Below are 16,918 nucleotides of genomic sequence, written 5' to 3'. Positions count from 1 at the left end.
ATATTCAAAGGGATTTAGTTACTAGTACCCTAGATCGGTAGAGCACGAATGTTTGCAATCCTACTGGTTACTAGTCCATAAATTGGATGCTGACAAGGTTGAGTCGTTGGTTCTGCGGTGATGCCTTGATGCCTGGGATTGCCCTGTTTGGGTCTAGCGCGGCGCTGCCTCGAATTGCTGGAATTTTTTGGGTTGGACTTTTGGTTGCTCAGTTCCCTCATCCCACATCCATTATTCGCTCCCTCGCGAACCTCTAATTCTCCCCTCCAGTTCATCTGCAGCTCTGGAACCAGCTGGGATGCTGAGCCTGCGTTTGAGCTGTGTGTTTTCTTGAGAGATAATCCATTTACTGATCGTCTTGAGTACGGGTCTTTTGACACTACTTCCCCCTCTATATTCCCCCCACCAAAACAATTCCAGAAAAATCCTATCTAACCGCTACCCCACTCACCGCCTGGGTTCAGCACTGAGCCCGCATTTGAACGTCTTCCTGGATCGCGACTTCGTTTGTTCCGTTCGGTTGGACCCTTCAGCTTAAGCAGACGAGATGTCTTTGCTACCCCCCGAGGTCCACTCCGCGCTCTCGCAGCTGCTGCGCGCCTTGACCACCCCGGATAACACGGTCCGTACACAGGCGGAAGAACAGTTGAATAATGATTGGATTCAAGGTCGTCCGGATGTCCTTTTGATGGGCTTGGCGGAGCAGATTCAAGGCGCAGAGGAACTAGTAGTAAGTGCCTCGACTCGGAATACAAGGGGGAAGGTCGCATGAAAGCGCCGAGACGGATCACCTTGCTCCAAGGCCTCCTCCTCCACAATCGGTCCTCATCCTCATTCTTATTGATTACCACAGACACGTACATTCGCTGCGGTGCTGTTCAGGAGAATATCTACCAAGACACGGAAGGACCCTGTCACAAATGAAGCCAAAGAGCTCTTCTCAACACTTACTGGAGAGCAACGCCTGGTCATTCGACAGAAGCTGGTTACTTGTTTGACGACTGAGACTGTGACGGATGTCCGGAAGAAGATCGGCGACGCAGTGGCTGAGATTGCGAGACAGTACACCGATAACGGTATGCAGCCTAGACGACCTGGGAAATCCTAGGATTGACGAATGACTTTTCTAGGTGACCAATGGCCTGAGCTTCTCGGGGTTCTTTTCCAGGCCAGTCAATCCCCCGATGCTGGCTTGCGTGAGGCTGCCTTCCGCATTTTCTCGACCACCCCCGGAATCATTGAGAAGCCCCACGAAGACGCCGTTCAGGGTGTGTTCGGCAAAGGTTTCAAGGATGACGTTGTGTCTGTACGTTCAATCCTCAGCATCGGCTGGTGGAATTTCAGTTTTTTTGACCGTCTATTTGCAGGTGCGCATTGCTGCCATGGAGGCTTTCGCTTCCTTCTTCCGCTCGATTTCGAAGAAATCTCAGCCCAAGTTTTTCCAGCTCGTGCCAGACCTCCTCAACGTTTTGCCTCCGCTAAAGGAATCGTCCGAGAGCGACGAGCTTTCCGCGGGATTCTTGGCCCTCATTGAGCTGGCTGAGATTTCTCCCAAGATGTTCAAGAGCGTGTTCAACAATCTGGTGAAGTTCAGTATCAGCGTAATTGCCGATAAGGATCTTAGTGATCAGGTTCGCCAAAACGCCCTGGAATTGATGGCCACATTTGCAGACTACTCTCCCAACATGTGCAAGAAGGACCCTGAATTTGCACAGGAGATGGTGACCCAGTGTCTGAGCCTCATGACTGACATCGGTATCGATGATGATGACGCTTCCGAGTGGAACGCATCTGAGGATGTAAGTTGTCCATGCTCACTGTGTACCACATATTCTGACCTGTCTAGCTTGATCTGGAGGAGAGCGACCTCAACCATGTGGCTGGAGAACAATGCATGGACCGTCTGGCAAACAAGCTTGGTGGACAGGTCGTCCTTCCCGCTACCTTCTCTTGGGTTCCCCGGATGATGTCTTCGTCAGCCTGGCGTGATCGCCATGCGGCCCTTATGGCTATCTCCGCTATCTCAGAAGGCTGTCGCGACCTGATGGTTGGTGAGCTGGACCAGGTGTTGGCACTGGTCGTTCCCGCTCTCCAGGACCCCCACCCTCGTGTCCGCTATGCAGGCTGCAACGCCTTGGGTCAGATGAGCACCGACTTTGCTGGCACAATGCAGGAGAAGTACCACGCGATTGTGCTTAACAACATCATCCCAGTGTTGAACAGTGCCGAGCCTCGCGTCCAGGCCCACGCTGCCGCGGCGCTGGTCAACTTCTGCGAAGAGGCTGAGAGGAAGGTCCTCGAGCCCTACCTTGCCGAGCTTCTGCGCCATCTTCTGCAGCTCCTGCGCAGCGACAAGCGCTACGTTCAGGAACAAGCTCTTTCCACTATTGCTACGATTGCCGACTCTGCTGAAAATGCGTTCGATCAATATTATGATACCCTGATGCCTTTGCTCTTTAACGTATTGAAGGAGGAGCAGTCCAAGGAATACCGTCTTCTGCGTGCTAAGGCTATGGAATGTGCTACCCTGATTGCGCTGGCTGTGGGTAAGGAGAAGATGGGACAGGACGCTCTGAGTCTAGTGCAGTTGCTGGGCAACATTCAACAGAACATCATCGATGCGGACGACCCGCAGTCGCAGTATCTGCTCCACTGCTGGGGCCGTATGTGCCGGGTCTTGGGCCAGGACTTCGTTCCTTATCTCCCTGGTGTTATGCCCCCTCTCCTCTCCGTTGCGGCCGCCAAGGCGGACATTCAACTGCTAGATGATGAGGACCAGATTGACCAGGTTGAGCAAGATGAAGGCTGGGAGTTGGTGCCTTTGAAGGGCAAGATTATCGGCATCAAGACCAGCGCGCTGGAAGACAAGAACACTGCCATTGAGTTGATCACCATCTATGCTCAGATCCTGGAAGCTGCCTTTGAGCCGTACGTGCTCGAGACTATGGAGAAGATTGCCGTACCTGGCCTTGCTTTCTTCTTCCACGACCCAGTGCGGGTCTCCTCGGCTAAATTGATCCCTCAGCTCTTGAACTCGTACAAGAAGGCCCACGGTGACCAGTCCCCTGGGTTCGCACAAATGTGGAACAAGGTGGCCGAGAAGATCATCGAGGTGCTGAGCGCGGAGCCCACGGTTGATACCCTGGCAGAAATGTACCAGTGCTTCTACGAATCCGTGGAGGTTGTGGGCAAGAACTGCCTCACCCAGCAGCACCTGCTCACCTTCATTGAGTCGGCCAAATCGACGTTGGAGGACTACCAAGTCCGTGTCAAGGCTCGGCTGGAGGAGCGTGCTGAGGCCGAGGACGGGGAGGAGGAGAACCTGGAATACGAGTACGCAGTGGAAGATGACCAGAACTTGCTTAGCGATATGAACAAGGCATTCCACACGATCTTTAAGAACCAAGGCACATCTTTCCTGCCCACGTGGGAGACTTTGATGCCATTCTACGATGCGTTCATCACAAGCCAGGACCCGACGCAACGCCAGTGGGCTCTGTGCATTATGGATGATGTGCTGGAGTTCTGTGGGCCCGAGTCGTGGAAGTACAAGGACCACATTATGCAGCCGTTGGCAGCAGGGTTGCAAGATCAGAACGCAGCCAACCGCCAAGCAGCCGCATATGGTGTAGGTGTTGCCGCGCAGAAGGGTGGTGCCGCCTGGAGCGATTTCGTTGCGGCCAGCCTTCCCAGTTTATTCCAGGTAACACAGTTCAACCAGTCCCGGACAGAGGAACATGTGTTCGCCACCGAGAACGCATCCGCCAGTATTGCGAAGATCCTGCATTACAATGCAAGCAAGGTGCAGAACCCACAAGAGGTCGTGGCCAACTGGATTACGACCCTGCCAATCACATTCGATGAGGAGGCGGCTCCATATGCCTATTCATTCCTGGCTCAGCTCATTGACCAGTAAGTTACTATTTTTATGCTTGCACCAGATCGCGCTAACTCATTATGCAGGCAAAACCCCACTGTCATGTCCAACGCCGACAAGGTGTTCGGGCACATCGTCCAGGCTCTCGAAGCAGAGACCTTGCAAGGACAGACGGCCGCCCGGGTGGCCAACTCGGCGAAGCAGTTGGTGGCTACGACCGGACTTAACGCAGATCAGATCCTGGCTGGTGTGAACCCAGACAACCAGGCCGCAGTTCGGAGTTATTTCCAGTAGATTGGGATGATTGCAGGGAATGTCTATGATATGGATTTTGTCGATTTACTTTTTACGAGCCTATAGCGTCTACGGACTTTAGGGATGTCATTAAATGAGATTATTGCAGATACACACAACCCGGTTTTTCCTCATCCATATATACAGGAATCGATATATCAAGTATATGTACCAGTACCAAGTAAAATATCTACTCAACCATCATCTCCAGAATCTCTAATATCTGACTCTTCTCCGTCAACGGCACCGGATTCGTCTTACACCACCGATTTTGCAAACTATTCTCAGCCAGCCGATCCAGCTGATCCCGACCGACCCCAACATCCTTCAACGACCGAGGCATCCCCAACTCCCGAATCACCGCGTCCAACACATCCCCCAGATCCACCTTCGTCACATCCAAGCCTCTCCTCTCCAAAACCTCCCTAACAACCCCCTGTCCCAAAAGAAACCCCTTCACCCTCTCCTGCCGCTCCCCATTCGCTCCATGCCGCGCATTAAACTTACAAACCGCCGGCAAAAGCACACAACTTGTCTCCCCATGCCCAACCCCCAACGGTCCCAATTGATGTCCAATGCCATGGCTAGCCCCCAACTGCACTCCCGCCGTACAAGCAGCCATAGCGTCCACCGACCCCAGCTGACACTGCAACCTCGCATCCACATCCTCCTTATCAAACCTACATCCCAGCAACCCGGGCACCAAAAGCCCCAACGCATGCAACGCAAGCCGGTCTGTCTTCTCGCTCGTATGCTCTACAGCGACGAACGTCTCGATGCAATGATCCACCGCTTTGATCCCCGTGCTGAGCCAGATGGAATCGGGGGTCGTGGTCGTGAGAGCCGGGTCTAGAATCACGAGTTCGGGACCCTTGATCGGGCTCTGGAAGGTATGCTTGCGCTTCGTGGCATCGTTGGTTGCGCCGGCGAAGTTGGAGTATTCGCCTGCTGAGAGGGTTGTCGGTATACTGATGATGGGGATGTGTGGGGCGTGGATCGTGGCTTGTTGGGATGGCGTAACGAGGAGTTTGGAGAGGTCGGTTGCTGTCTGGACGTCGTTCGATAGGGCCTTTGTGTTTAGCATTAGTTGGTTTGTCATACATATAACTAGTGATCCGACAAATGACTCTATGAAACGTCTTTACTACGGAAGATCAAAAGCCAGGTAAGGAGTATATAATCTCACCAAAGTAACAACCTTCGCTCCATCCGTCAGGCTCCCCGCTCCAATCGTTAATATCAAATCGGCTCCGCGGTTTCTTGCTTCGTCCACGATCTCGAGGACCTCGGACCAATATGTATGGCTCCGCATGCCGATGCGGGTCCCCACTATCTTGTCTTTTCCGATGGAGGTGCTCAGTCGGTCGAGTACGTCTGTGTTCCGGGATAGGGAGCCCGAACAGATTATGTAGACTCGGGAGGCGTGGAAAAGGTCATTTATGTGTTTTGCGGCGGCGGTTTCGAAGGGCACGCCATAGGAGAGGAGCGGGCGGGGCCGGTCTGCGTAGGCGGTACGAAGGGTTTCCATTTTCTTTTCTTTTCTTTTTGTGTTGGGTAGCTTGAGATGGGTTAATGTCTGGGTAGTTTTCTTATGGTATGTGGTGGTTGGAGTTGGTTTACACGGTGCCTGGACTGTGTATAAATATGCGCAATGAAGTCAGCTCGATGTAAACAACAGTGGAGGTGGTGGGGCTGGTGGGGGCGGAGCGGAGTGGAGGTGGTCTTGGTATACGCAGTAGAGGTAACAGTATAATATCGATAGTATGAGGAAATTTTGACATTGACATAATTAAACAACAGATTTGGTATATGTACAATCTAATTAGACTTTCCCGCCTTTTGCGCCAACAAGTTCAATGCACTTCCTGCCAGGATGAACGCACACTGATCCGGGCTCAGAGTGTGCTTCACCGGGATCTCAACCGCCTCGCCGTTCCGCTTGGTCACCTGAAGCTTGATCGAGCCCTGTCCGCCTGCCTGCAGGGTTTCATACAGTCCGACCGTGTCGACCTTGTCGCATGCGTCAATGCGGTCGTAGTCAGCGGGGTTCTCGAAGGTCAAAGGCACGACACCCTGCTTCTTGAGGTTGGTCTCGTGGATACGGGCGAAACTCTTAGAGAGAATGACACGTCCACCGAGGTAGCGAGGCTGCAATGCGGCGTGCTCGCGAGCGCTACCCTCACCGTAGTTGTCCTCGGCGACCACCAGCCACTCGGTTCCCTCTGCCTTCCATTGGGCGGCCAGGTCGGGGATTGAATACTGTTTGCCGGCCTCGTCGTAGGCGACGTTGGTCTCGCCAGTTGCTGCGTTGACGGCGCCGATCAAGGTGTTGGCGGAGATATTAGGCAGGTGACCCTTGTACTTGAGCCATGGGCCCGCGGCGGAGATGGTATCCGTGGTGCACTGGCCCTTGACCTTGTACAGCACCTTCAGACCGGAGAGATCTCCCTTGGGGAAGGGAGCAAATGGCTCCAGCAGAGCCAATCGCTCGGAAGTGGGCGACACAACCACCTCGCAGCTCGGGTCGGGGGCCGCCGCAGTGGGCTTGAATTCGGGGTTGCCGTCTTCGAAGCCATCAGCGGGCAGCGCAGAGCCAGTCGGAGGCTGGAACCGGAACTCCTCACCACTCGGGGTCGTCAAGCTGTCGGTCATAGGGTTGAAGGTAGTACGGCCAGAATATGCCAGCGCTGTGACAAGCTCGGGGGAGGCGAGGAAGTTCATTGTCCGGCGGTTGCCGTCGTTACGGCCGGGGAAGTTGCGGTTGTACGAAGTGAAGATAGCGTTATCCTCGCCTTTAGCGACGCCATCAGTCCGCTTCCACTGACCAATGCATGGCCCGCATGCATTAGCTAGGACAGTACCACCTGCAGAGGCAAAAGTGGAGAGCGTCTGGTCGCGGTCGAGGGTTGCCCGGATCTGCTCACTGCCTGGGGTGATAAAGAAATCAGACTTGGGCTTGAGTCCCGCAGCGGAGGCCTGCTTGACAAGGTCCTCGGCACGGGTCATGTCCTCGTAGGAGCTGTTCGTGCAGCTACCAATCAGTCCAGCTCCGAAGGTTTCGGGCCAGTTCTTCTCGCGAACTGTGTCGGCGAAGGCGGAAAGTGGAACCGACAGATCCGGCGTGAACGGTCCGTTGATGTGTGGTTCCAACGTCGACAGGTCAATTGTGATCAACTGGTCATACTCGGCACCGTTGTCGGCACGCAGAAGGTTCTTGGGACCCGAAGCGGCAATCTCCGCGGCCGCCTTAGCGACATCTCCACGGTGCGTCGCCTGCAGATACGGGATCATGCTGGGAGAGAATGGGAACACCGAAGTGGTAGCACCCACCTCAGCACCCATGTTGCAGATAGTAGCCTGGCCAGTGCAGCTAAGAGTTTCCACACCCGGTCCGTGATACTCAATGATGAAGCCAGTTCCTCCACGGACGGTGAGCTTGCCTGCCAAGTGCAAGATAATGTCCTTGGGAGCAGCCCAGCCGTTCAGTTTACCCTCCAGTCGCACACCCAAAACGCGAGGTGCCTTCAACTCCCAAGGAGCATCAACCAACGCATCCACAGCATCAGCACCACCAACGCCAATGGCGATAGCACCGAGACCACCCGCATTCGGAGTGTGGCTGTCAGTGCCTAGCATCATCAATCCAGGGGCGGCGTAGTTCTCTAGGACGCTCTGGTGAATAATACCAGCACCGGGGGCCCAGAATTCGATACCGTAGCGTTTGGCCGCACTCTCCAGAAAATCGAACACTTCACTATTACCCTTGATCGACGCAGGCAAATCAGTGTCGGCACCACGCTCACCCACAATCATATGGTCGCAGTGAATACTAGCGGGCACTGCGGTCGACGGAAGACCGCACGACATGAACTGCAATAGAGCCATCTGTGCTGAGGCATCTTGCATCGCCACACGGTCCGGCTTCAACTTGAGATTCGCTTTGCCGCGAACATCACGTCCATTGTCCGTGCCGGTCAACAATGACTCCTCGGGGTTCGCCAGATGGGCGTAGAGGATCTTCTCCGCAAGGGTGAGTGCTCGCGACGAACCCAAGACACGACGGACTTCCTCCAAGTTGCGCAGGATTTTGGGGTAGGGGGGCATGCGAGAGGACACCGAGGAAGCCTCCGTGGCCAGACCGCGGCGGTTGAACAGTCCTTGTGGGGGAAGGCACTTCGGAGCCAGCTATGATTCATAGCGGAGGTTAGTACACGGGAGATGTATAGATCATCGAGTAAGAGGCAGCCATTGAGGTTACTTACCCTGCGAGAGGCGGTGGCCCGCTGCCAAACAAGCTGCCTCACCATCGTGCCGCCTGAATGTAACCTGAAATGAATTGGGGAAGAAGAAAAGAAGGACATGAACTGAGTTCGATGGCGACATTATTTTATTTTGGCCTTCGGCTGCCTTTTACCTCCATGCTGATTGGATAACCCCGGCGCCGATGCCGGGCCGACATGCCAAAGGATCCATCTTACCGTACTGTACTCGGGGCCCCATCTCTCGACTGCCGAAGTCCCGCCAGTTTTCACGTATGATACCGTATTACCCACTTGATAAGTTTTGACATTAGTAGATTTGATGACAACTACTACTAGTACCACATGGAGCAACAACACAGTTGGCAATGCGCCAGACAAAACGCCGTTAAAATACGAGAAGAGCAAACAGCCTCACGATCGCCGAGATCGAACAAACCAAGTTCGTCCCAAGATTTCCTCCAGATCGCCATTAATACATGAGAAATGGTTAAAAAAAAAAAAAAGAAAGAAAGAAAGAAAGAAAGAAAGAATACCAAATTAGGCATTCCGGTCCTCATCTTCTTGCACGGCCGCCCGCAGCTCCCATACAATATCGTAACATTCCGCTAATAGTGAATTCACACTGCCCTGTCCCTCGGGGATGTCGCTGCCCACGTAGAATTTCCCATCTACTCGCATATTATCAATGGAGTTCAGCTGGGTCATATTAGCAATGTTTCGTGCACCACGAATGTCCCAAACCCCAGACTTACCTTCATACTATATGGGTAAAGTTCACGCGAATTCGCCACGCCGCCAGACTCCTTAACCTCAAGGAGGCAGCGCTTCAGCGTTTGGAGCTGGTTATACACCGGTAACAATGCCTCAGATACCGGTTCTGACGAGATTAGAAGCGCATAGATGTATCCATAGCTCCTCCTGATCAAGTACAGAAGGGTCTACATGTTCAAGTTAGCACACTTGTGATTGTTGAGATGTGCTGGACCCTTACCCGTTGCGCATGAATATCCGCCAGTTGTCCTTCCGTATCGACAAAGTTTCCATTCACACGTGCCTCATCAATACGATCGAGTTTTCGTTGAAAGCCGAACAGATCGGTCTCGCGGAGAGACCACGCTTGTGTTACAGACAGCCGATCAAGTTGGTTGCGAATGTCAACCAACCGCTCGTACTGGTCTTGGAACCGCTCATCAATCTTTCCCTCCCTGTCGGGGATTAGCAGAGAAATAATAGGATTTGGAGAGACGTACCGTTGCAGAACAATCTCCGTCCACTGCCAGCATCGTTCTAGTAAGCCTTTCACATTCTCCTGTCCAGGGAGAGGTTGCCCATCAGCGCCAACAAAATTGCCGTCTTTCAAAGAATCCTGGATCTTCTTCAATTGATCCCGTAGCCCATTCACCTCCGACGCGGAGAACTAACATACACTTGGTTAGAATCAGCGGATGTGTAGGACAAAAAGGTGCACACCTTTGAACGAGTGTTGACGGCAGAGGTTGACCGCAGGATTGACACAAGTGTCTCATGAGTAGACACAAGTTCGGGGCTCAGCTGCGCAAGATCACCCTGTAACTTGTCTAATAAAAGCCGGCACTTCTCCAGTCGGCTCTCTAGAAGTGTCAATAAAGCGGGGGAGTATGCATTGCGACAGCGGTCGATGGTTTCGTCAACATGAGCGAGAGTCTTTGTGATGGAGCTGAGGTCTTTAGAACTGTAGAAGCCAGCCTCTTGCAGGTGATCAAGAAGTCGCTATTTGTCCGTTAGAAAGCGGAAGAAACGGAAGAATGTATTTTGTCTCCAATTACCTGAACTGTAGTTGCCAAGGAATACCTTCAGCGCAATCGACCGTCAGTCTCTATCAGATCGGATCAACAACATGTTATCAGGAGGCACGTACACTGCAGGTGCCTCATTGTTCCGACCAACTGTCAAGAACAGCAACGAGATCAATTGAAAGCAATCATCCAGTACATAGTCAACTAGAACCTCGGGGAAGTGGCAACAGTCAGCAAGCCTGTTCTCATACAACTTACACTTAACGCAAGGCCCACTCAGTGCTAACGTCGGTTATGTGGCAGCCGGCGGTCTTTCCCCTTCCGAACGGCATTGAGCTTTTCCACCTCTGAAATCACCTCCTCGTATAGCGGAAGCACGTCGCGAGACTTGATGTAAGAGGACTTGTCCTGCTTGATAAGCAGGAGAGCGTCGCGGGTGCGCAGCAGACGGTCGAGAATTGGCTGTTCTTGCGGATCCAACGGAGCGGGGACGGCGGGGGAATCCATGACGCCGGAGCGGGACAATGTAGAGTGTACGAGGTGGTGTGGGTGGGAGAGAAATATCAAGTGCTAGATCGGTGAGGTATAGAACGGAGTGGTACCTGTATTTCGGAAATAATAAAACGCGAGAGATATACGGAGATATTTCGATCTAGAGACTAAACTGCATCATGCGGATCAGATGCACTCAGACGATGATGGCATGGATTGCCTATTCGGGATTAGTGAAAAGTCACGGGAGGGGCGTTGGCGCTAAGCCAGAACAAGGCCCTAAGCGAGCCCTAGGTGCACACAGTACCAGTTCCGCTCTGGGCCTCTACCGGACTCTCAAAGATAGGCCGAGTTAAAAGTCTCCCGTCTTCTTCTCTCTTTCCTATACCCATCCCTCTCGAGACTCCAGTCCAGTCAACGACCCCATCGACCACCATGTCTACTGCCGAGCTCGCTTGCTCCTACGCGGCCCTCATCCTCGCCGATGATGGCGTCGAGGTCACCGTACGTATTATCCTTGGATTTTGAGTTGGCATTGTGGGAAATCGATAGAACAACATGAGGTTGTCGCAAAGAGGTGGAAAGCTGCGGGAAATCTTGAAGACTGGGAGATGAAAATTTTTGCATTGGGAATATAGGCTGATCGTGTCTCTTACTCACCACAGGCCGACAAGCTCCAGACTCTCCTGACCGCCGCCAAGGTTCAGGAAGTTGAGCCCATCTGGACTTCCATCTTCGCCAAGGTAAATATCCGGCACTTTTCGAGCGACAGATAGAAAGACGCAAAGTCAGGATTCAGCAACTTACACTCCGATTTTACAGGCTCTTGAGGGCAAGGACATCAAGGAGCTCCTGACTAACGTCGGCTCCGCTGGTGCTGCCGCTCCCGCCGGCGCTGCTGCTGCTGGTGGCGCTGCTGCCCCCGCCGAGGCTGCTGCCGAGGAGAAGGAAGAAGGTAACGCTTCGATCCATGAAGAGTCTGCGAAGGTGCACGGAGTGCTGACTTTTGCACACAGAGAAGGAGGAGTCCGACGAGGACATGGGCTTCGGTCTTTTCGACTAAGCGTCTTCACCCGTTCGGCTTTCCTAATTTCCTTTTTCACCTCATTTCTTCCATATCTCCTTTTCGCCCTCGCATTTCTTGTACCCCATACTACGCGACCGCACGATGATCAAAAAGGGAAATTCAAAAGGGATCAACGGACAAAGACATCCGGTGGGACTGGGCGCTTTGCTTGTATGATGGGTTCGATGACAGGTACTGGAACGGATGACGCTATGATTCCGGCCATCAGACTTCAGTCGTGGCACACCTATGGGTCGGGGGCGAGATCATGTTGGCCGTCCTCGTTTCTATATAAAATGTTCCCAGTTTAGCTAGTTTCGAGCTTAGGTGCCCAGATCTCATGCCATGTCTGTCATGCGACCATGAACAAAAGGTTTCTGTTTGCATTGTCTGTATAAAGCTATTCATAATTCCCGCCCACTCCCATTGCTCTAAAGTAAAAAAAAAAAAACACAAAGTCATGCATGATATAAATATAGTACAAACGCCATGCCACATGAGCCCCGCAACTTTGTTTGATGTTAAAATAAAAAAACTCGACACAACTTTTGATAAGTGTGATCACTAACGGAACGACGCCGCGTCCCCGTAAAGTCGATCAACGCGCTAAACTATTAGCGTGACTGTACCCTGGTCCTTGACAGTCATGGCCCTGCGGCTGTAGAGTCCGCAACCGCATAGAGACGAAATTGTATAAAAATCGTGATATCCTCGACCATCGTGCCAAGCGATCCGAGCAGCCAAGGTATATTTGTAACAATGTAGTTCTTCTCCGTTGAGTGACAAAGGATCTAAATTGTACATTGTCAGCCTCAAATGGCACCAAAATAATCGATCTGGAAATGAAAACCTACACCAGCGCCATAAGTCAAATTCCCCAAGAGGGAGAGAATAAAGAATAAAAGCGAGAGTCCTGTAAAACCAGTTAGCAGTGTATCTGCGGTGCCTCGTGGTTAGGAAAATATATACCCTCGCAAGATTTGTCCTTCCAGTTTTTATAGATCTGCGGAAGACGTGCACTAAGATTTGTCAGTCCTGAAAACCATTCCACTCGGTTACATTATAAAACTCACCCCAGGTAGCAGATTGCGCTGAAATACCCAACCACCTGGGCTCCAACGGCTATCTCGGTACCCCCGGCATCATCCTGAGGTGCCGGCTGCCAAACACCAGATTGCCATGCGATCGTCCATCCACCCATTCCGATCACGCAGATGGCCAGAACGCTGCTGAAGTTCTTCACCCATGCACTACGACCGGCCTCGTTCTCCTCGACAATTTTTGCTAGTGTATCGTCGGGTCCAGTAGCATGGCCATCACGGTGTTGTGACGCCCATGACCGACGGCGCGAAGCCGGGCCTTCTTGAAGGCTATCGCTAAAGCGCCGGCCCAGCAACGGGGTGGTCGGATCAGGTGTTTCGACGGAAGAACGTCGACGATGGAAGGCCTGAAGACGCGAATTCCGCACCTTGTAGTAGAGGCATTGCCCGATAAGCACACCATCCGCAATACAGAAATAAACTGCGATAGCCACAATTACGGGAACCAGCCCGGCCCAAAGGCCTCCGATTAGGTTGGTTACGTCACCAACGAACCAAACGGCGAGAAAGACAAGAGAGATGGCCTCCGCATTGCCATTGCGATAATTCTCGATAAGTTGAGGTACCTGGCAAAAGGTAGTTTAGTTGGTTGTCTTCGCAGGGCCCTGCGAATCGCAGCGCGGTCGAGCAACGTAGCAGATAAACACATACCAGAACGAAGATCCAGCAGGTCAAAGAAATAGATCCCAAGAGCCCGGAGGCAGCTTCACGGGTGGTTAACGGTACGGGTTCTGCCGTGGCCATGCTGACCTGTGACCACAGAGTCGACATTTTCTTTCCTGAGTGAGTGAACAATGGTTGAATCTGCTGGCGATCCGTGAGGAGAGATAAGGAAAAAAGTTAGCTATCTCGCGAAGCGCTCGGATGTAACGTGATAGCACATGAGTCACTAATATAGTGCAGTGGCAAAGTCCAATCTGATGATTGAATTTTTCCCAATAGTCTTCTCATCGATCAAGATATGCACAGTCCTACGCATGGCAGATGCAAATGTCAGGTTCGGATTAAGATTTTATTATAGTTACGGGTTGTTCCGCTGCCTCTCAGAGCAGGTTTTACTAAGCTGCGATCATTGAGAGGTAGCATCTTTTCACCCGCTTGATTGAGCCCAGTCGAGTATTAAGGCCGATGATGTTTATTTTCTTTAGAAAAACAAAACAAGCAAAAGTAAAGGAACGTTTTTTCTTTTCTTTTCTTTTCTTTTTTTGGTCCGATTCTAAATTTAACGGATGCGTGTAACCGAAAATGGAAGCTTGGACAATACCAGGCCCTGTTATGACGTTTTGCCCTAAAAGCTACCCCAGTTCTGTATATATAATCCCATACATACGTAGTATACCCCACAATACAATACAACAAAACGAAGACACGGTACCAAGTACACCCAAAACATACGACTTTCCTCTCTGTATTTTCTACATTATAATAACTACAATTCTGTTGTTCGTTCGAATCCAAGAGCTATAGGTGATTAGCGATGTAATCATGGTATATCATTTTGTCACTATACACGCAATGAGGGTGATGCAATCACACATCCTCATCTTCATCATATTCTAGTAGCTGAAGTTCATCCTCCAACAAATCGATCGCCATCTCACCCGTAGAGTCCCGAATCGGACCGTGGAGTAACCGCTGTCGAGTCTCCGGCTGGAGGGCGTCCAAGGCATCTACATACTCAGTCAAGGGAGAGTAGTCGACGACCTCCCCCCAGTTACCGCGATCGACACCATACTGGCGTAAAAATGCTTCCAGACTGTGAAGGCCATCTGCCAGGAGCCACTGCTCAAGCTGTGGCTGCTGATCAGCGCTAGGGTGTGGACGTGCGGGATTAATCTCGTCTTCACCCTCACCACTCGGTCCGTTTTCGTCATGCACTTCTCCACCCTGGAACCCAGGGAAACGAATAGCGCCATTGTTCATTTGATCCAGAAGGTCCCGCAGCCACTGTGGGCGACCAGCCTCTGGCACTCGAGACAAATACGATGGGGTGGGATCCGACTGTTGGCGGAAGGCCTCTGAGTCATAGGGAGGGAGCGGATCGGACGCTGATATCCGCCCAGAGACAAAGCGTGTGGGTAGATGCGTTGTGACTTTAGGGATGTCTGAAAGCACCACATGGCGGGCAATATCGAGTGTGATCTCAGGAGGCTCAACTGGTTCTTCCTCTTCTGCCAAGGTATCTGCAACTTCCACGATCAACGAGACTGCCTCGGGTGTGTTCCAGAGATCCTTGGCACGGACAATGTAGAGTTCAGTGAGCAATTCATGAGCGTCAGTCGGAGGCATCTTGCCCCAGATCTGCTTAGGCATGGGCTGGATATCAAGCTCCTGCGCTAGCTTGCAAAACACCCATGGATAGCGAGCCATGGCGAGACGAAGCTGCTCTCTACATTCCTTAGGCTTGTTCAACCGGAGGTATGCCAATGCAAGTGAGCATTGGATATTTGGCAGAGAAGCCCATTCCTCTCTCAACCGGGTTTGTGTACAAAGTTCGATAAAATGGGAGTACTCTCGGCCCCTAAGGGCCAGGTGATCGATCAGAAGTCTGATACAGTATGGATCACTGTCATTAAGGCCAAGTAACATCTTAGCCCACTCATAGGCTGTCCTCCAGGTTCCTTTCATTCCCAAGTTGGCAATGTATCTCCAGCCGACGAGCCACAACTCCCGGTTCGCCATATGCGCAAAATCCAGCCTTGCTTGACCTTCCTTGAGACTGGTACCAAACGATGAGTGAGCCGACCGCCCAATGTTGAAAAGCGCGCGTTCAAGGAGATCAGCGGAAACAGCGTGGTCACTTTGGTGCTTGGCTATTTCGGAGACTTGGAGCAGAGTCGAAATATGGTACGGATTATATTGTAGTAGGTGAATCATTCTCTGAGGGTCCATTGACTCCACACACATATCGAACTGCATCTGCACGTCCTTATAGGAAGCGTTGTGAATAATCCGATAGACCGTAGGACCAGTTGATGATTTCTCTACCAGCTCCATCCCGAGGCCACCACTAGGGGTGCGAGGCCATTCATCCTTGCCCTGCATCAGGACGTTGCGCCGCAGCGTGACGCCAGCTAAACTCTGACCTCTACTCGCAGGACTATATTTGCCAGTCAATGCGCGACCGAGGTCAATCGTTTCCCGGTTCCTGTCTCTTCTGCGGCCTGCGCCAGCATCCTCTTGATCAAAGTTTTCCAACACAACATTACCAAACAACTTTCGCATTTCATTCGTTGCATTGAGAGACTTCGGATCGATGGCGAGAAGCTCCGCCGGAGTCTTTGGAAACGAGGCGTCGCGATTATTGCCCGTTGCAGCCGTCGTGGCATCGCCTTGTGCGGAACGGTTATTGTCGACGGCTAGCTCCCTCAGTGCTCGATCAATCTCGTCTAACTCTTCATCATCTGCCTTGGTATTCGCTGTTGCTTCATCGGTGGCTTTCGAAGAAGCCTTCTTCTTCTTGTTTTTCCTCTTCTTCTTTTTCTTGGAATCTGCCGATTTCGCTGGGACAGGTATATCTTCCGTTGGCTGCGTCACCGGCTCGTGAGCATCGTTGTCGGACTCTTGCTCTTCTTCATCATCTTCTTCATCGGCGGCATTCAGTAAATCAAAGGCGTTCAACTTCGGCTTTGAAGGTTGGGATACGGGCTCATCTTCGCTTGAGTCATCATTTTCTTCTGCTTGTAATGATGCTTGCTGTAACTCTTGCTCGCGCAGCTTTTGCAGCTTGCGAAGTGCGCGGGAGGACATTCAGGGCTGACCGTAAGGTTGTCTAAATCAGCCAAGTGTAGTGTGATCGTCGAGGCCCGCGCGGGGAATTGGTGAGTTGGTTTTGTGATGTATAAGTAATAAAAAAAGCGCTTTTTGTTCATTTACAACCGCGGGGAATGACGACACAGTCGATTTGGGATTAGCGCGGGACATCGTTTCGAGGTTACAATACGAAGACAAAACGATACGATATCACATGATAAACCGTCACCCTTGCATGCCTGGATGCCTGGGTCCGACTAAACCCCGAAAGGTCTCCGCCATTAGACTAGTAAATAGCT

General features: G+C 52.0%; 7 protein-coding genes across 7 annotated transcripts; 2 read left to right on the top strand and 5 right to left on the bottom strand.

Annotated features, from left to right (window-relative positions):
* Positions 1–411: 411 nt before the first annotated feature.
* BDV37DRAFT_183348 (nuclear import receptor PSE1) lies at positions 412–4,266 on the top strand. Its single transcript, XM_032079523.1, has 6 exons — positions 412–730; positions 854–1,076; positions 1,131–1,306; positions 1,368–1,799; positions 1,847–3,912; positions 3,964–4,266. The coding sequence occupies exons 1-6, from the start codon at positions 548–550 to the stop codon at positions 4,169–4,171; spliced, it is 3,288 nt and encodes a 1,095-aa protein (XP_031938654.1). The 5' UTR covers positions 412–547; the 3' UTR covers positions 4,172–4,266.
* A 95-nt stretch (positions 4,267–4,361) lies between these two features.
* On the bottom strand, positions 4,362–5,699 carry BDV37DRAFT_285761 (iron-containing alcohol dehydrogenase; the record flags this gene model as incomplete). Its single annotated transcript, XM_032087791.1, has 2 exons — positions 4,362–5,240; positions 5,358–5,699. 2 exons carry the CDS (start codon positions 5,697–5,699, stop codon positions 4,362–4,364), a joined length of 1,221 nt encoding a protein of 406 aa, XP_031938653.1.
* Positions 5,700–5,926: 227 nt separating this feature from the next.
* BDV37DRAFT_255268 (aconitate hydratase ACO2) lies at positions 5,927–8,513 on the bottom strand. Its single transcript, XM_032082709.1, has 2 exons — positions 8,434–8,513; positions 5,927–8,356 (listed from the first exon to the last, which is right to left on the bottom strand). The coding sequence occupies exons 1-2, from the start codon at positions 8,476–8,478 to the stop codon at positions 5,990–5,992; spliced, it is 2,412 nt and encodes an 803-aa protein (XP_031938652.1). The 5' UTR covers positions 8,479–8,513; the 3' UTR covers positions 5,927–5,989.
* Positions 8,514–8,716: 203 nt separating this feature from the next.
* BDV37DRAFT_255259 (uncharacterized protein) lies at positions 8,717–11,062 on the bottom strand. The gene is given in 9 exon segments (XM_032082708.1): positions 8,717–8,930; positions 8,941–9,129; positions 9,186–9,371; positions 9,425–9,638; positions 9,684–9,850; positions 9,904–10,182; positions 10,239–10,263; positions 10,331–10,412; positions 10,496–11,062. The coding sequence occupies 8 exon segments, from the start codon at positions 10,713–10,715 to the stop codon at positions 8,971–8,973; spliced, it is 1,332 nt and encodes a 443-aa protein (XP_031938651.1). The 5' UTR covers positions 10,716–11,062; the 3' UTR covers positions 8,717–8,930; positions 8,941–8,970.
* Positions 11,063–11,135: 73 nt separating this feature from the next.
* On the top strand, positions 11,136–11,763 carry rpp1 (ribosomal protein P1; the record flags this gene model as incomplete). Its single annotated transcript, XM_032087790.1, has 4 exons — positions 11,136–11,204; positions 11,366–11,443; positions 11,523–11,655; positions 11,717–11,763. 4 exons carry the CDS (start codon positions 11,136–11,138, stop codon positions 11,761–11,763), a joined length of 327 nt encoding a protein of 108 aa, XP_031938650.1.
* A 609-nt stretch (positions 11,764–12,372) lies between these two features.
* BDV37DRAFT_183246 (PQ-loop repeat-containing protein) lies at positions 12,373–13,780 on the bottom strand. The gene is made up of 5 exons (XM_032079522.1): positions 13,518–13,780; positions 12,840–13,432; positions 12,736–12,785; positions 12,621–12,679; positions 12,373–12,557 (listed from the first exon to the last, which is right to left on the bottom strand). The coding sequence occupies exons 1-5, from the start codon at positions 13,635–13,637 to the stop codon at positions 12,411–12,413; spliced, it is 969 nt and encodes a 322-aa protein (XP_031938649.1). The 5' UTR covers positions 13,638–13,780; the 3' UTR covers positions 12,373–12,410.
* A 463-nt stretch (positions 13,781–14,243) lies between these two features.
* BDV37DRAFT_255249 (transcriptional repressor TCF25 family protein) lies at positions 14,244–16,885 on the bottom strand. The gene has a single exon (XM_032082707.1). It carries the CDS (start codon positions 16,614–16,616, stop codon positions 14,397–14,399), a length of 2,220 nt encoding a protein of 739 aa, XP_031938648.1. The 5' UTR covers positions 16,617–16,885; the 3' UTR covers positions 14,244–14,396.
* Between the last annotated feature and the right edge of the window lie 33 nt (positions 16,886–16,918).

Source organism: Aspergillus pseudonomiae (assembly GCF_009193645.1).
Source record: "Aspergillus pseudonomiae strain CBS 119388 unplaced genomic scaffold BDV37scaffold_65, whole genome shotgun sequence".
NCBI classification, from domain to species: Eukaryota; Fungi; Ascomycota; class Eurotiomycetes; order Eurotiales; family Aspergillaceae; genus Aspergillus; species Aspergillus pseudonomiae.
Note: the sequence above shows the minus strand (reverse complement) of the source record. Positions and strands in the feature narration are given on the sequence as shown.